General features: G+C 37.7%; 2 protein-coding genes across 2 annotated transcripts; one reads left to right on the top strand and one right to left on the bottom strand.

Moving 5' to 3' along the window:
- Positions 1–596: 596 nt before the first annotated feature.
- Positions 597–1,973, top strand: LOC141398328 (uncharacterized). The gene has a single exon (XM_073975613.1). The coding sequence runs from the start codon at positions 597–599 to the stop codon at positions 1,971–1,973; it is 1,377 nt and encodes a 458-aa protein (XP_073831714.1).
- Positions 1,974–13,602: 11,629 nt separating this feature from the next.
- On the bottom strand, positions 13,603–15,149 carry LOC141396369 (imaginal disk growth factor 6-like). Its single transcript, XM_073971773.1, has one exon. The coding sequence runs from the start codon at positions 15,062–15,064 to the stop codon at positions 13,700–13,702; it is 1,365 nt and encodes a 454-aa protein (XP_073827874.1). The 5' UTR covers positions 15,065–15,149; the 3' UTR covers positions 13,603–13,699.
- Positions 15,150–21,885: the final 6,736 nt, after the last annotated feature.

Below are 21,885 nucleotides of genomic sequence, written 5' to 3'. Positions count from 1 at the left end.
CCCTTCATGGGTCGTCTTTAATCACACCGTTTTGACAGTTAATACATACTACCCAGCAGTTAGACAATGCTACAACTGTGGCAGATTGGGTCATACCAAATTGGGTTGCGGATCGAATCCCAGATGTCTCAAATGTGGAGATCAGAATTGTGATGGTACGTGTGATGCAAAATTGTGTGTTTTATGTGGTGCCCTGGATCACTCTTGCAATGACAGGAAAGTCTGTCCCAAGTGGAAAAAGGAGATTGAAACTAATAAAATCATGACGCGCAAGAAGTTGTCAAGAAGTGAGGTTCATGATATATATAATAATCAAAATAGATTTGATGTTTTCCTGCTCTCCCAACAGATGAAAAGAAAGGCGAAAAGAAAAGTGTAAACAAGAGGCTCAACAGTTTAAAAAGAGCAGCATTGAGGATGATGTAAACGCGATTCTTACTCCGTATACGTATCGATCGGTGGCAAAAAAACCCAAAAAACAATATGTACACAAACCAGGTGTACAAATGGCTACGAGAATGTTCCCAGAACCATCTCCGTCAGCTCCAGTCTTCCCTAAGGATCACCAAAGGGTGTCGGAGTTTGAAAGGATTACAATGGAGTTGCTTAATTTTGTGCAAGATTATTTCAAGAAGGAGGGCAATCAAGTGGCAATCAATTACAACATTTTGCAAAAATTTAGACCGGATGGCTATGGGGGTGTAGCCATTGGCCTAAGAAGACACATAAGGTTCACAAGGATACATTTTCCAACATATAATGACATTATTGTCATTAAAACCACAAATCTGAGGCGTAATTATGTTTTTGCATCAATATATTTTCCACCATCGGTCACATATGATGATTTCAAGAGTGAAGTAGAACGGTTGTTTGGTTTTCTGGACAAGTTTGATAATGTGGTGTTATGTGGTGACTTCAATGCAAGGAATCAAGCGTGGGGTGATCATGTCACATCAAGAAAGGGCAAAGAGTTAGAATTGCTGGCATTGGAAGCGGGTTTTTCATGTGTCAACAATGGCAAAGAAACTTTCAAGCGGAATAATGACTCTCAGGGATCTGTTTTAGACCTGTCGTTTGTAAGCAGCGGGATAGCTACCAAGTGGGATGTCCTGGAAGGATACTTTGGAGGAAGCCATCATTTCCCTGTTACTCTGGAGGTCGATTTTGGAGCTGTAAGGACAAGCAAATTTTTGCACAAATCTAAACTCATGAAAGAACTGAGTAAGTTGGAGCTTGAACCGAACTTCACAAAAATTGAGGAGGTGATGACAGAAGAAGTGAAAGCGGCAACCAAAGATTTGAGGACCAACTGGTCCCCAAAATATTGGTGGAATAATGAGTTGACGGTAGCATACAGAAGACAGCTGGCTACGGTTAAGAAATCCAGGAAGTATCCTAGCTACCACAATTTGGAGGAAGCAAGGAAAGAAGTGGATAATTGGAAGCAGATGGTTCTGAAAGCAAAGGCTGATAGCTTCAATAGTAAGATTGAGGAAGTAAACGGTAATGGCAATGTTCGGGAAGCTTGGAGATTCTTGAATAATGTGCGTAAAAGGAATTGTGAGGTGTTAAGTGCATGGGATCATGATAAGGACATGGAGTATCTGAGATATTTAAAAGTCCAGGTTCCTGCAGATAACTATCAAATTACCTACAATGATGATGGTCTTAATAACAATGAGCATATTGTCTTCGATTTTGACCATTTTGAGAAAATACTTAACAACAAAAAGAAAGGATCTGCTGGCGGGCAGGATAAAATCACATATGAAATGTTAAGGGCTTTACCTGAGATCTCAAAAAGGGCTCTGCTGACTGCGATGTACGACGCATTTATTGATAACAGCATCAAGGACTCCTGGAGAATTGTGAAAATTGTGCCAATCCCTAAACCTAACAAGGACCTGACCGATCTCACTAATATCTGTTTTTGTAAAATGCATAAATCTAATGATAAAGGACTTTCTTAATGAATTTTTAAATGATAACAAACTGCTACCTGCCAGAACCTTTGCCTATAGAAAAGGTCTTTCCACATCGACATGTGTAAATGAGTTCCTTCATAGAGTTGCGCTCCTGAAGGCTAACAACTTTAAGGTCTTGGTTTTATCCTTAGACATTAATAATGCATACAATTGCGTCAAGATTGATATCCTAGCTAAAATTTTGAATGAGAAAGGAGTTAACATGCAAATTACAGATTGGATAATAAATTTTATGTCTAAAAGAATTCTACGCTTGGGTGATAAAGAAATTGAGGTAAATAATGGCATTCCCCAGGGGAGCTGCCTTTCTCCCATACTTTTTAATCTGTATACTGCAAAACTTTATGAGTTAGAAGATGAGAGGACACTGATTTTTCAATACGCAGACGATTTCCTACTAATGACCTTTGACAGGGATTTCGACACTGCAAGGGAACATCTGCAAAGGAAAATGAGGCTGTTTCACAGAAGGTGTCAAAACTTGAACTTGTCATTTAATCCGGGCAAATCAAACTCCATATACTTCGCGAGAAACAGTATTAAGGAAATTAACCTAAATATTGAGGGAAATGCTATACAACAGGTCAAGAAGCTTAAATTTCTTGGCAGAATTATAAAGGGAGGTCTCCATCCTAAACTGGCGCTAAATGTGTATAAGAGTTTCGTACGCTCAAAGATCGAGTACAGCAGAACCACAACGACAAATGCCCCAACATACATAATCAAGAAAATAGAACGCCTTCAAAATGAAATGATCCGAAGATCCCTGGGAGTTACTACTACCACCCCCATACATGTGAGATATGTTCTTTCTGGAGAGCTGCCCCCCAAATATCGTGCCAAAATTCTGACTTCAAAGGAGATAATCAAAAGTGCAATGTGTAATGACAGGCTATATGAGATTATAGCTGACAACCCGCTAGTTAAATCTAGCTATAGTGCAATCTTTTACGAATTTGATGATATCTTCAAAAAGATTAAAAAGGAAACTTATGATTTTCAGCATAAGTTAGTAATTAGAACTAACCTACTTCCGTGCACTAAACAATTTGCTCCTGGGGATGTTATCTTTTCCATCTACAACTATGAGTTGAACTTCTACAAGGGTAACAACTACACGGTGTTTGCGACAGATGCATCGGTAGGACGTGAGACTACGGGATGTGGCATATACAACGTGTCTAGAAATCAACGTTTCCTCTTCAGATTAGACATCAAGTCTTCGTCAACATTTGGCGAACTTTATGCCATCAAAAAGGCGCTGGAAATTGCGATTGAAGACGGGTATGACAAACTGGTCATCTTTACAGACAGCCTTGCGGCCTGTAGGGCTCTAGGCTCTGAAAGCTCTGACAACTTTTTAGTAGCGGAATGTCATAATCTACTGGAGAGATCGAGCATGCAACGCTGTCATGTGGTATGGATTCCGAGTCATAGAGGGATTCATCTTAATGAAGAAGTTGACTTATTGGCGAAACAAGCAGTGGATTTTGGAGCGCCGATAAGAGCTTATCTGACCCCGAAAGAAGCCTTGAAGCAAATTGAATGCAGAGTAAAATCGGAATGGAATGATGAGTACACACAAATATCGGAAACTAAAGGCAGATATTTCTACCAGCTTGTTGACAATGTCTTTAGCAAACCATGGTTCCACAAAATGAACCTGAACCCGACAGAAACAAAACTAATAAATAGAATCATGGTAGGGCACACATATGACAAAGTACACCTATAGAAAATCGGACTATGCGATAATAGCCTATGTGAAACATGTTGTGTTCCAGATGATGCGGAACATTCAATATTCAAATGCCATAAATTTGCCAACATCAGATCCAAATATCCAACCATCCTTTCCCAAAACCACAACTTAACGACCCTCCTTCGAACTAATGATCTTGCAAAATACAAAGAACTGTTATGCTTTATTAAGGAGGCGAAAATCAACCTGTGATCCTTTTCCCTTATCCAATCCCACTCCTGTGATAAAAATCTGTGATATTATTTATAAGATGAACGTACTACACATATGGAACTTTACTTATTAAATTCTTTCCCCCTTTTGGCCCTTGTTTCTTTATTTCAACACCCAATTCGAATTTAACTAACTGGAACCTTGGATGGAATCTCTATCTGTCGATTTTAACCTTTGAAGAATGCCTTGTTGAAGGATCTAAACAGCACGGAACCTTAAGCTGTTTTTTCGGATCGCTTATAGCACACACACACACACACTTGGAATACTCTCAACCAGGAGGTCGTAAGTCGGTTGTTTAAAAATTTATAAAAAAAAAACTATCGTTGTTTTATACAAGTCACTAATTTATTGCCTCAATGCTTGCTGTTTGATGTACAGCGCTCGTTTTGTCTAATCAACAGTTTTTTTGGATAACTATCCGCATTTTTGGATATTGCCTGGAAAAGATCGTTTTTGTATCCTGTATGAAGACAACCTGGCTACCTGAATCTACGGATCGCCATCAAATTTTATCCCCAATTGTTCGGGGTTTACATACATACATACAAAGTCCTGAACTGTTTTTTTTTGCTTTTTATCATGCAGTCCTTTTTGCTATCAGCTGCGGTTTGGCCTCTTCCTGTAAAAATTGCCGCAGCAAGGCGTTATTAGTAAGTCTTGATAAGTTTGAAGGGAGAAAAAACATGTCCTTCCCAAGTTCAAACGTGATGTCTTGGTAGGTGTTGCTGGTGTTATGAAATCTCTGTACAACAAATCGAACGAATTGTCTCGCAAAGATTGCAAAGAAAGAACCTATTCCTGGATGTGTCATCACTGGTGATGGTGATGATGATGCGGATTGTCTTATCAAATACATGAAAACTGTGTCCAAGGCCTATGCTGAATTTGAAAAATGCAATGATGAACAACTGGATCCTGCAGATATGGATATGTTGTTTAGAGTAATGAAAGGTTCAGAAGTTGCATGGCGGGTTATTCATCCAAAATGTTAATTTTTCATTTTCGAATAAGTTCCAGTTCCGATCACTATCAGACAATCTGCGTGGATTTTTTAAGAATATTTTTCCGACCACTATTAGACAAAACTTAGTGTTTTTTAAGAATATTTGTCCGACCACTATCAGACCAAACTACGTGAAGTTTTTAAGAATATTTTTCCTTCATTTTCAGACCAAACTACGTGGATTTTTTAAGAATATTTTCCGACCAATATCAGACCATAGTACGGGAATTTTTAAAGAATATATTTTCCGACCACTATCAGACCAAACTACGTGGATTTTTTAAAAATATTTTTCCGACCACTATCAGACAAAACTAAGTGGATTTTTTAAGAGTATTTTTCCGACCAGATCAAACTACGTGGATTTTTAAAGAATATTTTTCCGACCACTATCAGACCAAACTACGTGGATTATTTAAGAATATTTTTCCGACCACTATCAGACCAATCTGCGTGGATTTTCTAAGAATATTTTTCCGACCACTATCAGATCAAACCACGTGGATTTTTTAAAAATATTTTTCCGAACACTATCAGACCAAACTACGTGGATTTTTAAAGAATATTTTACCACTATCAGACCAAACTACGTGGATTTTTAAAGAATATTTTTCCGACCACTATCAGACCAATCTGCGTGGATTTTCTAAGAATATTTTTCCGACCACTATCAGATCAAACTACGTGGATTTTTTAAAAATATTTTTCCGACCACTATCAGATCAAACCACGTGGATTTTTTAAAAATATTTTTCCGAACACTATCAGACCAAACTACGTGGATTTTTAAAGAATATTTTTCCGACCACTATCAGACCAAACTACGTGGATTTTTAAAGAATTTTTTTCCGACCACTATCAGACCAATCTGCGTGGATTTTCTAAGAATATTTTTTCCGACCACTATCAGATCAAACCACGTGGATTTTTTAAAAATATTTTTCCGAACACTATCAGACCAAACTACGTGGATTTTTAAAGAATATTTTTCCGACCACTATCAGACCAAAGTACGTGGATTTTTTAAGAATATTTTTCCGACCACTATCAGACCAAAGTACGTGGATTTTTGAAGAATATTTTTTCGACCTCTATAGACCAAATTACGTGGATTTTTAAAAATATTTTTCCGACCACTATCAGACCAAACTACGTGGACTTTTTAAAAAATATTTTTCCGACCACTATGAGACAAAACTAAGTGGATTTTTAAGAATATTTTTCCGACCACTATCTGTCCAAATTACGTGGATATTTTAAGAATATTTTTCCGACCACTATCAGACCATTCTGCGTGGATTTTTTTCAGAATATTTTTCCGAACACTATCAGACCAAACTACGTGGATGTTTTAAGAATATTTTTCCGACCACTATCAGACCGATCTACGTGGATTTTTTAAAAATATTTTTCCGATCACTATCAGGCCAAACTACGTGGATTTTTTAAGTATATTTTTCCTACCACTATCAGACCAAATTACGTCGGTTTTTTAAGAATATTTTTCCGACCACTATAAGACCAATCTGTGTGGATTTTTTTGGGAATATTTTGCCGACCACTATCAGACCAAACTACGTGGATTTTTTAAGAATATTTTTCCGACCACTATCGGACCGAACTACGTGGATTTTTTAAAAATATTTTTCCGACCACTATCAGACCAAACTACGTGGATTTTCTAAGAATATTTTTCCGACCACTATCAGGCCAAACTACGTGGATTTTTTAAGAATATTTTTCCGACCACTATCAGATCAAATTACGTGGACTTTTTAAAAATGTTTTTTCGACGACTATCAGACCAATCTGCGTGGATTTTTTAAGAATATTTTTCCGACCACTATCAGACCAGACTACGTGGATTTTTTAAAAATATTTTTCCGACCACTATCAGACCAAACTACGTGGATTTTTTAACAATATTTTTCAGACCACTATCAGACCAAACTACGTGGATTTTCTAAGAATATTTTTCCGACCACTATCAGACCAAACTGTGTGCATTTTTTAAGAATATTTTGCCGACCACTATCAGACCAAACTAAGTGGATTTTTTAAGAATATTTTTCCGACCACTATCAGAGCAACCTACGAGTATTTTTTTTAAGAATATTTTTTCGACCACTATCAGACCATACTACGCCGACTTTTTAAGAACTGGATTTTTAAGAACATTCTTACAACAAATATCAGACCAAACTTCGTGGATTTTTAAAGAATATTTTTCCGACCACTATCAGACCAAACTAAGTGGATTTTTTAAGAATATTTTTCCGACCACTATCAGAGCAACCTACGAGTATTTTTTTTAAGAATATTTTTTCGACCACTATCAGACCATACTACGCCGACTTTTTAAGAACTGGATTTTTAAGAACATTCTTACAACAAATATCAGACCAAACTTCGTGGATTTTTAAAGAATATTTTTCCGACCACTATCAGACCAAACTGTGTGCATTTTTTAAGAATATTTTGCCGACCACTATCAGACCAAACTAAGTGGATTTTTTAAGAATATTTTTCCGACCGTTATCAGACCAAACTACGTGGATTTTTGAAGAATATTTTTCCTACCACTATCAGATCAAATTACGTGGACTTTTTAAAAATATTTTTCCGACCACTATCAGACCAAACTACGTGGAGTTTTGAAGAATATTTTTCCGACCACTATCAGGTCAAACTACGTGGATTTTTGAAGAATATTTTTCCGACCACTATCAGACCAAACTACGTGGACTTTTTAAAAATATTTTTCCGACCACTATGAGAAACATGTTGTGTTCCAGATGATGCGGAACATTCAATATTCAAATGCCATAAATTTGCCAACATCAGATCCAAATATCCAACCATCCTTTCCCAAAACCACAACTTAACGACCCTCCTTCGAACTAATGATCTTGCAAAATACAAAGAACTGTTATGCTTTATTAAGGAGGCGAAAATCAACCTGTGATCCTTTTCCCTTATCCAATCCCACTCCTGTGATAAAAATCTGTGATATTATTTATAAGATGAACGTACTACACATATGGAACTTTACTTATTAAATTCTTTCCCCCTTTTGGCCCTTGTTTCTTTATTTCAACACCCAATTCGAATTTAACTAACTGGAACCTTGGATGGAATCTCTATCTGTCGATTTTAACCTTTGAAGAATGCCTTGTTGAAGGATCTAAACAGCACGGAACCTTAAGCTGTTTTTTCGGATCGCTTATAGCACACACACACACACACTTGGAATACTCTCAACCAGGAGGTCGTAAGTCGGTTGTTTAAAAATTTATAAAAAAAAAACTATCGTTGTTTTATACAAGTCACTAATTTATTGCCTCAATGCTTGCTGTTTGATGTACAGCGCTCGTTTTGTCTAATCAACAGTTTTTTTGGATAACTATCCGCATTTTTGGATATTGCCTGGAAAAGATCGTTTTTGTATCCTGTATGAAGACAACCTGGCTACCTGAATCTACGGATCGCCATCAAATTTTATCCCCAATTGTTCGGGGTTTACATACATACATACAAAGTCCTGAACTGTTTTTTTTTGCTTTTTATCATGCAGTCCTTTTTGCTATCAGCTGCGGTTTGGCCTCTTCCTGTAAAAATTGCCGCAGCAAGGCGTTATTAGTAAGTCTTGATAAGTTTGAAGGGAGAAAAAACATGTCCTTCCCAAGTTCAAACGTGATGTCTTGGTAGGTGTTGCTGGTGTTATGAAATCTCTGTACAACAAATCGAACGAATTGTCTCGCAAAGATTGCAAAGAAAGAACCTATTCCTGGATGTGTCATCACTGGTGATGGTGATGATGATGCGGATTGTCTTATCAAATACATGAAAACTGTGTCCAAGGCCTATGCTGAATTTGAAAAATGCAATGATGAACAACTGGATCCTGCAGATATGGATATGTTGTTTAGAGTAATGAAAGGTTCAGAAGTTGCATGGCGGGTTATTCATCCAAAATGTTAATTTTTCATTTTCGAATAAGTTCCAGTTCCGATCACTATCAGACAATCTGCGTGGATTTTTTAAGAATATTTTTCCGACCACTATTAGACAAAACTTAGTGTTTTTTAAGAATATTTGTCCGACCACTATCAGACCAAACTACGTGAAGTTTTTAAGAATATTTTTCCTTCATTTTCAGACCAAACTACGTGGATTTTTTAAGAATATTTTCCGACCAATATCAGACCATAGTACGGGAATTTTTAAAGAATATATTTTCCGACCACTATCAGACCAAACTACGTGGATTTTTTAAAAATATTTTTCCGACCACTATCAGACAAAACTAAGTGGATTTTTTAAGAGTATTTTTCCGACCAGATCAAACTACGTGGATTTTTAAAGAATATTTTTCCGACCACTATCAGACCAAACTACGTGGATTATTTAAGAATATTTTTCCGACCACTATCAGACCAATCTGCGTGGATTTTCTAAGAATATTTTTCCGACCACTATCAGATCAAACCACGTGGATTTTTTAAAAATATTTTTCCGAACACTATCAGACCAAACTACGTGGATTTTTAAAGAATATTTTACCACTATCAGACCAAACTACGTGGATTTTTAAAGAATATTTTTCCGACCACTATCAGACCAATCTGCGTGGATTTTCTAAGAATATTTTTCCGACCACTATCAGATCAAACTACGTGGATTTTTTAAAAATATTTTTCCGACCACTATCAGATCAAACCACGTGGATTTTTTAAAAATATTTTTCCGAACACTATCAGACCAAACTACGTGGATTTTTAAAGAATATTTTTCCGACCACTATCAGACCAAACTACGTGGATTTTTAAAGAATTTTTTTCCGACCACTATCAGACCAATCTGCGTGGATTTTCTAAGAATATTTTTTCCGACCACTATCAGATCAAACCACGTGGATTTTTTAAAAATATTTTTCCGAACACTATCAGACCAAACTACGTGGATTTTTAAAGAATATTTTTCCGACCACTATCAGACCAAAGTACGTGGATTTTTTAAGAATATTTTTCCGACCACTATCAGACCAAAGTACGTGGATTTTTGAAGAATATTTTTTCGACCTCTATAGACCAAATTACGTGGATTTTTAAAAATATTTTTCCGACCACTATCAGACCAAACTACGTGGACTTTTTAAAAAATATTTTTCCGACCACTATGAGACAAAACTAAGTGGATTTTTAAGAATATTTTTCCGACCACTATCTGTCCAAATTACGTGGATATTTTAAGAATATTTTTCCGACCACTATCAGACCATTCTGCGTGGATTTTTTTCAGAATATTTTTCCGAACACTATCAGACCAAACTACGTGGATGTTTTAAGAATATTTTTCCGACCACTATCAGACCGATCTACGTGGATTTTTTAAAAATATTTTTCCGATCACTATCAGGCCAAACTACGTGGATTTTTTAAGTATATTTTTCCTACCACTATCAGACCAAATTACGTCGGTTTTTTAAGAATATTTTTCCGACCACTATAAGACCAATCTGTGTGGATTTTTTTGGGAATATTTTGCCGACCACTATCAGACCAAACTACGTGGATTTTTTAAGAATATTTTTCCGACCACTATCGGACCGAACTACGTGGATTTTTTAAAAATATTTTTCCGACCACTATCAGACCAAACTACGTGGATTTTCTAAGAATATTTTTCCGACCACTATCAGGCCAAACTACGTGGATTTTTTAAGAATATTTTTCCGACCACTATCAGATCAAATTACGTGGACTTTTTAAAAATGTTTTTTCGACGACTATCAGACCAATCTGCGTGGATTTTTTAAGAATATTTTTCCGACCACTATCAGACCAGACTACGTGGATTTTTTAAAAATATTTTTCCGACCACTATCAGACCAAACTACGTGGATTTTTTAACAATATTTTTCAGACCACTATCAGACCAAACTACGTGGATTTTCTAAGAATATTTTTCCGACCACTATCAGACCAAACTGTGTGCATTTTTTAAGAATATTTTGCCGACCACTATCAGACCAAACTAAGTGGATTTTTTAAGAATATTTTTCCGACCACTATCAGAGCAACCTACGAGTATTTTTTTTAAGAATATTTTTTCGACCACTATCAGACCATACTACGCCGACTTTTTAAGAACTGGATTTTTAAGAACATTCTTACAACAAATATCAGACCAAACTTCGTGGATTTTTAAAGAATATTTTTCCGACCACTATCAGACCAAACTAAGTGGATTTTTTAAGAATATTTTTCCGACCACTATCAGAGCAACCTACGAGTATTTTTTTTAAGAATATTTTTTCGACCACTATCAGACCATACTACGCCGACTTTTTAAGAACTGGATTTTTAAGAACATTCTTACAACAAATATCAGACCAAACTTCGTGGATTTTTAAAGAATATTTTTCCGACCACTATCAGACCAAACTGTGTGCATTTTTTAAGAATATTTTGCCGACCACTATCAGACCAAACTAAGTGGATTTTTTAAGAATATTTTTCCGACCGTTATCAGACCAAACTACGTGGATTTTTGAAGAATATTTTTCCTACCACTATCAGATCAAATTACGTGGACTTTTTAAAAATATTTTTCCGACCACTATCAGACCAAACTACGTGGAGTTTTGAAGAATATTTTTCCGACCACTATCAGGTCAAACTACGTGGATTTTTGAAGAATATTTTTCCGACCACTATCAGACCAAACTACGTGGACTTTTTAAAAATATTTTTCCGACCACTATGAGACAAAACTAAGTGGATTTTTAAGAATATTTTTCCGACCACTATCTGTCCAAATTACGTGGATTTTTGAAGAATATTTTTCCGACCACTATCAGACCAAACTACGTGGACTTTTTAAAAATATTTTTCCGACCACTATGAGACAAAACTAAGTGGATTTTTTAAAAATATTTTTCCGATCACTATCAGGCCAAACTACGTGGATTTTTTAAGTATATTTTTCCTACCACTATCAGACCAAATTACGTCGGTTTTTTAAGAATATTTTTCCGACCAGTATAAGACCAATCTGTGTGGATTTTTTTGGGAATATTTTTCCGACCACTATCAGACCAAACTACGTGGATTTTTTAAGAATATTTTTCCGACCACTATCAGACCAGACTACGTGGATTTTTTAAAAATATTTTTCCGACCACTATCAGGCCAAACTACGTGGATTTTTTAAGAATATTTTTTCGACCACTATCAGACCAAACTACGTGGATTTTTTAAGAATATTTTTCCGACCACTATCAGATCAAATTACGTGGACTTTTTAAGAATATTTTTTCGACGACTATCAGACCAATCTGCGTGGATTTTTTAAGAATATTTTTCCGACCACTATCAGACCAGACTACGTGGATTTTTTAAAAATATTTTTCCGACCACTATCAGACCAAACTACGTGGATTTTTTAAGAATATTTTTCAGACCACTATCAGACCAAACTACGTGGATTTTCTAAGAATATTTTTCCGACCACTATCAGACCAAACTGTGTGGATTTTTTAAGAATATTTTGCAGACCACTATCAGACCAAACTAAGTGGATTTTTTAAGAATATTTGTCCGACCGTTATCAGACCAAACTACGTGGATTTTTGAAGAATATTTTTCCTACCACTATCAGATCAAATTACGTGGACTTTTTAAAAATATTTTTCCGACCACTATCGGACCAAACTAAGTGGATTTTTAAGGAATATTTTTCCGACCACTATCAGACCAAACGACGTGGATTTTTTATGAATATATTTTTTTTTTTTGACCAATATCTGATCAAAGTACGTGGATTTGTAAAGAATATATTTTTCCGAGCGCTATCAGACCAAAGAACGTGGATTAATTTAGAATACTTTTCCGACCAATATCAGACCAAACTACGTGAATTTTTTTTAAGATTTTCTTTCAGACTACTTTCGGACCAAGGTACTTACATTTTTTGAACATTTATTTTCCGACCACTAGCAGACCAAACTACGTGGATTTTCTAAGAATATTTTTCCGACCACTATCAGACCAAACTGTGTGGATTTTTGTAAGAATATTTTTCCGACCACTATCAGATCATACTACGTGCATTTTTAGGAACATGTTTCCGACCACTATTAGACCAAACTACGTTACGTATGCGGATGATTGTACGATCTTGACTAATTTCCGTAATGTCATATGTAAAAGATTGAACTACTGTTTGATCGATCATACTACCTTTCTCCACCGGAGAAATATGCGAATAGCCAACACTAATTCTTTGACCACTTTTTCCACCACATGGACTACTACTAACTACCTCAAGATTCTGGGTGTAACATTCCATAGTATGTTCACGTCATCCATGTATCCTCGACAAGCGGAGATGTAGGGACAAAGTTCTCAAGTCCCTAATTGACAGCACTTAGGGGTTCAGGCAAAGAAACCGTGTTTACCACATATGTGTAATGCGACAGGCTGATTTTGGTACCAAATGTTGTACCAATTAGTACTTTTCGTCTAGTTTTGTACCACCTTGGGTTGATGTGTCAGTTAGTCACTCAATTCCTAAGCTCCTTTATCATAGATTTTCATTTATATTTAATGAACTATTACAGGATAAGATCGTTCACTTTTTAAATTATTTTTATTCATTTATTCATTCATTTTAAAAATACAAACTAAATGAAAATCGCCATTGATTTATTTAAAAAATGTTTAAAATTCAATGAAGTTGACGATATTTGATAGCTCTCAAAATGGGATATTTTTCGCCCACACACAAGCCACGGAAATCATCGAGTTCCAGGTCGAATAAGGCAATGCCACCCAAATTCAATGTCTTCGAATAAGCAGTCTTTGCAGCAGCTGTATCAGGATCTTCATATGAAATCCAGAGGCCACTGTCACCCTTCTTCTTTTTATCGGCAGCACGGAAGGCATAAACCGCATTTCGTCGGGAGGGCTCAACTAGAACCTTCTTCAAAGGAGCATTGACATACATATTATTGGCATTCGGCAACATACTGCACACCTCTTGCCAACTATACAAACCTTGGATTTGAGTATTCTCTCCCTTGGGAGCTTCATTTTCTACTTTGCTAATTGGTGGCACTCCCGAATCGCCAGAATCGCGAGTCTTTTTCCATGGACGCCCATAAGTGCTGATACCCAAATTAATTTTTTCGCTTGGGAAACCTTTGCTCAACCAACTTTGCACCACATAATCCACACTGAATTCAGGTTTACGACCACTCATTGGATAGATGGGTGCCGTTAAGTCTGCCTCCTTTGGATTACGTTCCGGGGTATAGAAATCAAAAGCAGCCAAGTTAACAAAATCCACATAACTGTCAAGTAATGGAATATCGAAGAATTTCGTGGAATTGACATTCGGCAAAACTGTGACAGATAACGAATAGTTATCGGGGCGTAATTCGACTTTCAATTCCCTTATTAATGCACTAAACTGTTCTTTGTGTTTTTCCGAATTTGAGTCCACATCTGAGTCACCGGAGAATGTCTTCTTAATTTTCTTCCAAATGCTACCAAAAACACCATGGACCTTCTTAGGCTTGTTTTTGGGAAATTGAAAGGCCACATCGACACCATCAAAGCCATAGCTCTTTATCAAGGCATAAAGGGTTCTAATAAAACGTTGACGTCCAATTGCCGTTTCCAGTAGTTGAAAATATTTGTTTGGCAAATCCTTGGCATTATCTCCCACCTCCAAGTCACGATCACCTCCAACACTTAGTAATACCTTAACATTGGGATATTTACGTTTTAGCCGGGTAACTTTGCGGTAGAGCCCCTTTCCCAAATCCAAATCTAAATTTTCATTTAAACTCTTGGCCTGGAATGTGTTGCGATCAATACCAGCGAAACCATAAACGATGTGGGTACAAATCTGAAATGCCGGTTCCAATTCATCAACATACATCTTGGCCAGGGTCTCCTTTACCGAACTAGCCGAATCATAATAACAGACCAAACGTTTTTCGGCCGTCTGTGGTGTAGTTGATCGCAAAAATGCCCATGTACACGAAAAGATGGATAGCAAGGCCAACAAAATTATGGATATCTGCATTTTGACAAATGCTTTGCGAGTACTTCTTTTTGCGTTAGCAAATATGCTCCGGTTTGAAAGGCTCCTCAACACGTATTCACTTGAACTGTTCCATATAATATGAACAATAATCTTATTTGAAAATCCAACATATGTTTATTAGAATAATTAACAAATAAAGAAAACAAGTAAAAAAGTATCAGTCGGCTTTGCCGACAGAGATATACCCTCAGCCAATGGGAATTGAAACTTTCATCTACCGACAGATCGAATACCGGCTACAAAACCAAAAATTATGTACATAAAAGGAGGGTTTTAGAATTTTGTGGTCCCGTTTTGGACATTACATCTTGCCGACAAAAATGTGGGTTAAGATTAATGCTCAAAAATGTTGTGGAGGAGGTACATGAAGGAGTTGATCGACATAGTCCATTTTGGAAGTGGATCTTATTTTGGGAATAATTTCTTTTCGATATATATCTGTTGGACACAGTCTAGCTTAGAGCTTTTGGACCACTATGTCAGGAAGCATGGATATGCCCACGAAAAACATAATATTGCTGAAAACAGGACCACCACGAGTAGCATCGGTATAAATTTCTAAAGGCTCTCCGAACACTTCGAGCACTTAACCGAAAATCTTCAAGTTTGTGGAGGAGATACCCTAAGGAGGAGATCAATATGGGCCTTTTTCGAATTTGGAACAAAAAATACGGGGAAATCCAAAGTTTGGACCAAATCGGTTGTCCCTTCAACAGATATAGCGTGTACATTTTTTTTTTTAATTTTTGGGGGGAGGTACCGGAAGTTGTGGACAGATATTTCTCATCTTCGAACTTAAAATAAGTTTGGACAAAACAATACGAAGGTCAAATTTTGAACCAAATCGGTTGATCCGTTTGAGAGTAATCGTGCGCTTCAACCAGACAGACAAACGGACGGACATTGCTAAATCGAATCCAAATTGTCTGAAACGGATTTCGTCCAGACTAGCAATCTAAAACCATTATTTCGAAGATTTTCTTGTCGCCGTTTACCCTCGTCTGCATAAATGCTGAGGGTATAAGAAGTAATCAAGGCCTATAGTCGCGACGATCGGACATTCTACATCACTAGACACTGTAGCCGCTCGCTCGCTACTGCAAGAAAGACGAATACCTAAAATATGTATGTCGAACGTTTCCATCAGAGGTGATTAGCAAATGTGCTCGACAATCTTCAAAGCCTGAATATCCAAGAATTGGGGAATTCAGACTTAAAGTCCACAGACTAGCGGGTGTACCTATGCAAAAATTGGTAAGGTATGGTCACCGGAAGCAACTTTTGGGTGGGCAGCGATTAAATTACTCCCTTACTTAGAGGTAGTTTACACTATCTATCAATGTCATATGACACGAAATAAAAACATTCCATATCTACCCACGGAGACAATGTGGAGACGTAATTTTATTATATTTTTGTTGGGGTGGACGCACAGAATAAATGGCGTAAGGAAAATCTCCAATATTCCACATATTAGTGAATATTTGACGATGGAAAATTTCATGTCATATGACATTTACATATAGTGTAAACTACCCCTTAGCTGGGAATCTATAGAACATTTGTCCCATAATCCGAACTATAAAATATCTCCATTCCTCTCTATTTGTTGCTTTATTTTGCCAATTCGGGATATCATGTTTTTTGATTTCGTCTTCAACTTGTTTACTCCATCGAAGCCTTGGCTTTTCAGTTCTGCGTGTAGAGCAATGCGGTTTGTATTTGTACGCCTTTTTAGCGTGTTCTTATGACACGGCCTAGCCTACGCAATCTTTATATCTCGATACATTTAACAATACTTATGTCATTGTATAGCTGTTACAGCTCGTGGTGTCGTGATGTCGATATTTACCGTCAACGCATCTTTCGAAGAATTTTTTTTCTCAAATACACCTTGTCTGAAACCTCGTTTGGTACTAAACTCTTCAGAGAGGTTCTTCCTTATTTTAACTGAGAACCGCGTATCAGTTAAAGCCATCTTACAAAGCCGAATAAGCTTTGCGAGGATACCAAATTCAGACAGGTCTAAAGCCGCATAGGTACTTACTTACTTAGCTGGCCCATTACAGAACATGTGTTCTATAGGCTGAACTAAGAAAAGATTTCCATTTCTCTCTGTCTATTGCTTCTCTTTCTGGAAAACCGCGCCTTGTCATCTCTTCATCCACTTGCCAATTCTGCGTGCACCGCAAAGCGGCTCATATTTATACGCTTTTTTAGCGGTTTCATCATCGCTCATTCTTATGATATGGCCTAGCCAACGCAATCGTTGCATCTCAATACGTTTAACTATATTGATGTCGTTGTGTAGCAGATACAGCTCGTGGTTCATGCGACGTCGATATACACCGTCAACACAGATTGGTCCGTAAATCTTTCGAAGAATTTTTCTCTCAAACACACCAAGCACTGCCTTGTCTGCTTGCGGAAGTACCCAGGCTTCACAACCATACATCAGCACGGGTAGTATTAGTGTTTTGTAAAGCGTTATTTTTGTTTGATGAGATGTGGCTTTGTTTTTAAACTGCTTACTTAAGCCAAAGTAGCATCTGTTAGCCAATACAATTCTTCTTTTTATTTCACAACTGATGTCGTTAGTTGTGTTTACGACGGTGCCGAGGTAGACGAAGTCTTTTACTACCTCAAAATTATAAGAACCAACGTCAACAGTTGGGCCGATCTCTATGGACGCATTGCCCGTCGACACCACCAACTTAGTCTTCCCGGCGTTTACCGCCAGACCCACTTTAGCAGATTCTCCTTCGACCTTCATAAAGGTATCTGTTGTAGATTGTGCCACTTCTTTTAATGTTTGCCTCTCGTATAACCTTTTCCAGCAGGATGTTGAAGAGATCACACGAGAGGCTGTCTCCTTGCCTGAAACCTCTTTTGGTACAAAATTCTTTGGAGAGGTTATTTCCCATTTTAACTGAGGATCTCGTGCCAGTCAAAGCCATTTTACAAAGCCGAATGAGCTTTGCGGGGATACCAAATTCAAACATGGCCTGGAATACCTTTGAACGTAGTGGGCTGTCGAAGTCTGCTTTATAATCGACAAAAAGGTGGTAGGTGTCTTGGGTCTTGGGTCTTCTCCAGGATTTGCCGCAGGGTAAATATCTGGTCAATGGTGGACTTGCCAGGTCTAAAGCCACATTGGTATGGCCCAATTATCTCGTCGACCACAGGCTTTAGTCGTTCGCACAATATCCCTGACACGATCTTGTAGGCAATCGGGAGTAGACTTATGCCCCTATAGTTAGAGCATACAGTCTTATCTCCTTTCTTATGGACGGGGCACAGGATACTCAGGTTCCAATCGTCGGGTACTCGTTCTTCCTGTCAGATGGTGCTAACTAGTTTATGAATACACCTTATCAGCGTGTCGCCTCCGGTTTTGAACAGCTCGGCTGGTAAGCCATCGGCTTCTGCTGCCTTATTATTCTTCAGCCCGTTAATTGCTGTCTTTACCTCATCTTGGCTGGGCGGTATACATTCAATACAATCTTCTGGGATTGGATCTGTGGTATCTTCGTCGTCTTCGCTGAATACCAAAAGGTTTGAAAAATGCTCTTTCAATATCCTGAGCACAATATCTGTATCAGCTACCAAATTACCTTGCTGGTTTCTTCACTCTTTGGACTTCATTCTGGCTCCTGTACATCTCGATTTTTTCACACTCCCGCTTTTCCATCTCTCTCTTTTTCCGGCGGAAAGGACGTTTTTCCTCTCTCCTTTTCTCCCGATATCTCTCTCATCCTATATATTGTAAAGTAGCCCTATATGCCGCATTTTACTCTTCGGTAGCAGCACGACACTCCTGATCATACCATGGATTCCTTGGCGGAGGTCTCTGGTATCCATGTATGGATTTTGCGGCTGTTTGCATGGAGTGGGCAATACTTTGCCATTGCGCTGATATATTATCGGGATGAGGAGTGCTTTGATCAAGCAACTGGGCTAGTTGAGTGGAATATGCTGTGGCTATCTGTTGTGATTGCAGCTTACCGATGTCTTACTTTCGTGTTGTGTCTGTTCGTACTTTGTTTGCTACGTTTAATCGGGTGCGTACCTTTGCTGCAACTAGGTAGTGGTCCGAGTCTATGTTTGCTCCTCGGAACGAGCGCACATCCAACACGCTCGATGAATGTCTTCCATCTATCACAACGTGATCAATTTGATTTCTTGTTTTCTGATCTGGAGACAGCCAGGTACCCTTATGGATGTCGAGATGTTTAAATCTGGTGCTGCTAACTACCATGTTTTTTGCCGCTGCGAAGTCAATCAGCCTCATTCCATTGTCAGATGTTTCATTGTGGAGACTGAATTTTCCGACTGTTGGGCCAAAGATATTTTCCTTTCCAATTTTGGCATTAAAATCGCCTAGAACAATTTTAATGTCATATGCAGGACAACGCTCATATGATTCTTCTAAGCGCTCATGAAATATATCTTTGGTCTGTTCGTCCTTGTCTTCAGTGGGAGCATGAGCGCAAATAAAGCCGATGTTGAAGAATTTTGCTTTTATTCGAATTTTAGCAAGTCTTTCATTCATAGGTGTAAAGCTGGAGACCAGGTTTTTAACCTCCGACCATCTACAAATCCGCAACCAAACTCATGCTTTATGTCATGGCAGCTATAATACAGTGCGTCACCTTAAGGTGTTGTTGTGACGCCTTTCCCGTTCCATCGTATTTCCTGTATGGCAGTAATGTCGGCCTTGTACTTTTCAAGTACATCTGCCAATGCGTAAACTGCACCTTCTCTACAAAGTGTGCGAACATTCCAGGTGCAGATTCGCAGATCATGGTCCTTAAAACGTTTGCGGGGATCGTCAACTTTAGAGGGATTTGTTTTTCTTTTCTTTTGTTTTTTCATAGTAGGCTGCTTTTTCTAGGGGAGGGTTACTATCCCGGCGCCCAAACCCAAGTTTTTAACGTTCTTATGGGTGAACGCGCGGCACATGTTAGCTCACTACCTTTAACGGGTATTAAAGGCAGCTCCCCAGGTGACACCACGGGGAGGTCAGTGTCCACTTGAGATGAGAGAGGGACCGAGATAAATCCTGGACTTTGCCATGTTAAAGCCGGTCAGGACCGTTCCTTGGTATCTCTCATCCCCTACGTCACCCAAGCCGCATTGGTATGGCCCAATTATTTCGTTGGCCATAGGCTTTAGTCGTTCGCACAATATCCCTGGGATAGGAAGCAGCATATGTCCCTATAATTAGAGCACAAAGTCTTATCCTATTATCGGCAACGCGTTCTTCCTGCCTGGGTTATCTAAAACTTATGTACACTTTTATTTCTAGTAAAACATGTGCGAAACAACATGTGTTCCGTTACGTCTTTGTCACTTAACAGCTGCGAAATAACTAAAACAAGCAACAGCGTGAAGATACAACAAAAACTCTCCCTTGCCTTAAAATGAACTCTCAACGAAAGTTCGGCAATTTTGTTTAGGAGAAAGAGAAACGAATTGAAATTTCCCATTAGAGCAGTGTTCACCGGCGAGCCCTTACTGAGAACAAGTGAGCGTAACTTTCAATGTAAAACACACAGTAATGCAGGAGGAGGCATTGTGGCTCACAAGAGAGCCCATGTGCTCTAAGTGAGCGTAAATTTGTTATCGCTCACAGCCTGTGTAGATGCTAACACGTTGTGAACAACAACAAATTTACGCTCATTGAGAGCACAAGAGAGACCCAAAAATGTTCTCTGCCTCACTCTGCAGTAATGTATGCTCACTTCCTCTCAGTAAGGGCTCGCTGGTGAACACTGCATTAGAGTATTTGCAGATTACTTCGAACATTTTCGAAAGCAAGATACGAAAGTGTCCAGAAATTCTTAAAAGAAATCTTGCTAAAAATCAGTTTAATTTCTAAAGGAAATTTGGGAATTCCTTAAATTTTCTGAACAAACTTTGGAAAACCTAGTAAAAGAATCTAATATCAGAGCCCTCGGCAAATATTGTTTAGTGGGTGATTTGGTTGGTGGTGGTTGTTAAAATTTATATTATTACAAAACAACATTTACCAAAATGGCTTTTTTTTAATCTCTCCGAACAAATCAGTATTTTTTTGCTTTAAGAAAGGCGTTCATGAGATGCAGAAATTTGAACCTTGGCAAGACTTTTTGAACACAATTCCTAAAATGTAGTAATTTTTTTCTGTGCACCTATTTATTATATTTTAAACTCATAATCATATTTCAAATATTTGAATGTATTTGAAAAATGTATTAATGTTATTACCAATATTAAATGCTATTTATTCTTTGTAAAATAATTCCATTCAGCTTTTTGATTCATTTATAAAATTTCCAATTATAAGATGTATCGGGAATTTAATTTATTAAAAAGCACAATTTCTTTAAGAAAACGGAAAACACTGATTTATTCAGTGTTTAGGAACTGAAGAAAAAAGAACAAAAATAATTCATAGCATTGTTTCGTTTCCTCTTCACTTGCTAGGTTGGTTAACAGTGAGTTACAGAAAAAATGAGTGATTGCGGAAGAAAAAATCGAAACAACAAGAAAGCATGAAAGCATGGTTGTGGTGTAGCACACCACCAAATCAAAACAAACTTTTTTTACACTCCCGTCTTCGCATCTGCATCTTCTATTACACCATACACACAGCTTCTTATTATAAAATAAGCGAGAGCCCTGTTCCCAGCAAACCAAATGTCGGATGTCAGACACATCGGAACAATTTCGGAAGCAAAATCGTTGAGATTTCGTTCCGATTTCTATACGATTTTTCGTAGGTGAATTCGTTCAGATTTCGTTCCGATTTCGGAGAG

Source organism: Musca autumnalis, unplaced genomic scaffold, assembly GCF_047663935.1.
Source record: "Musca autumnalis isolate F117 unplaced genomic scaffold, ASM4766393v1 scaffold_3, whole genome shotgun sequence".
Lineage (NCBI taxonomy): Eukaryota > Metazoa > Arthropoda > Insecta > Diptera > Muscidae > Musca > Musca autumnalis.
The sequence above is the reverse complement of the archived record's forward strand: the minus strand, read 5'-3'. Positions and strand labels throughout refer to the sequence as shown.

Bases quoted from the DNA above. Each gene is read 5' to 3' on its own strand.
- LOC141398328 (XM_073975613.1), top strand. From the start codon at position 597: ATGGAGTTGCTTAATTTTGTGCAAGATTATTTCAAGAAGGAGGGCAAT.
- LOC141396369 (XM_073971773.1), bottom strand. From the start codon at position 15,064: ATGCAGATATCCATAATTTTGTTGGCCTTGCTATCCATCTTTTCGTGT.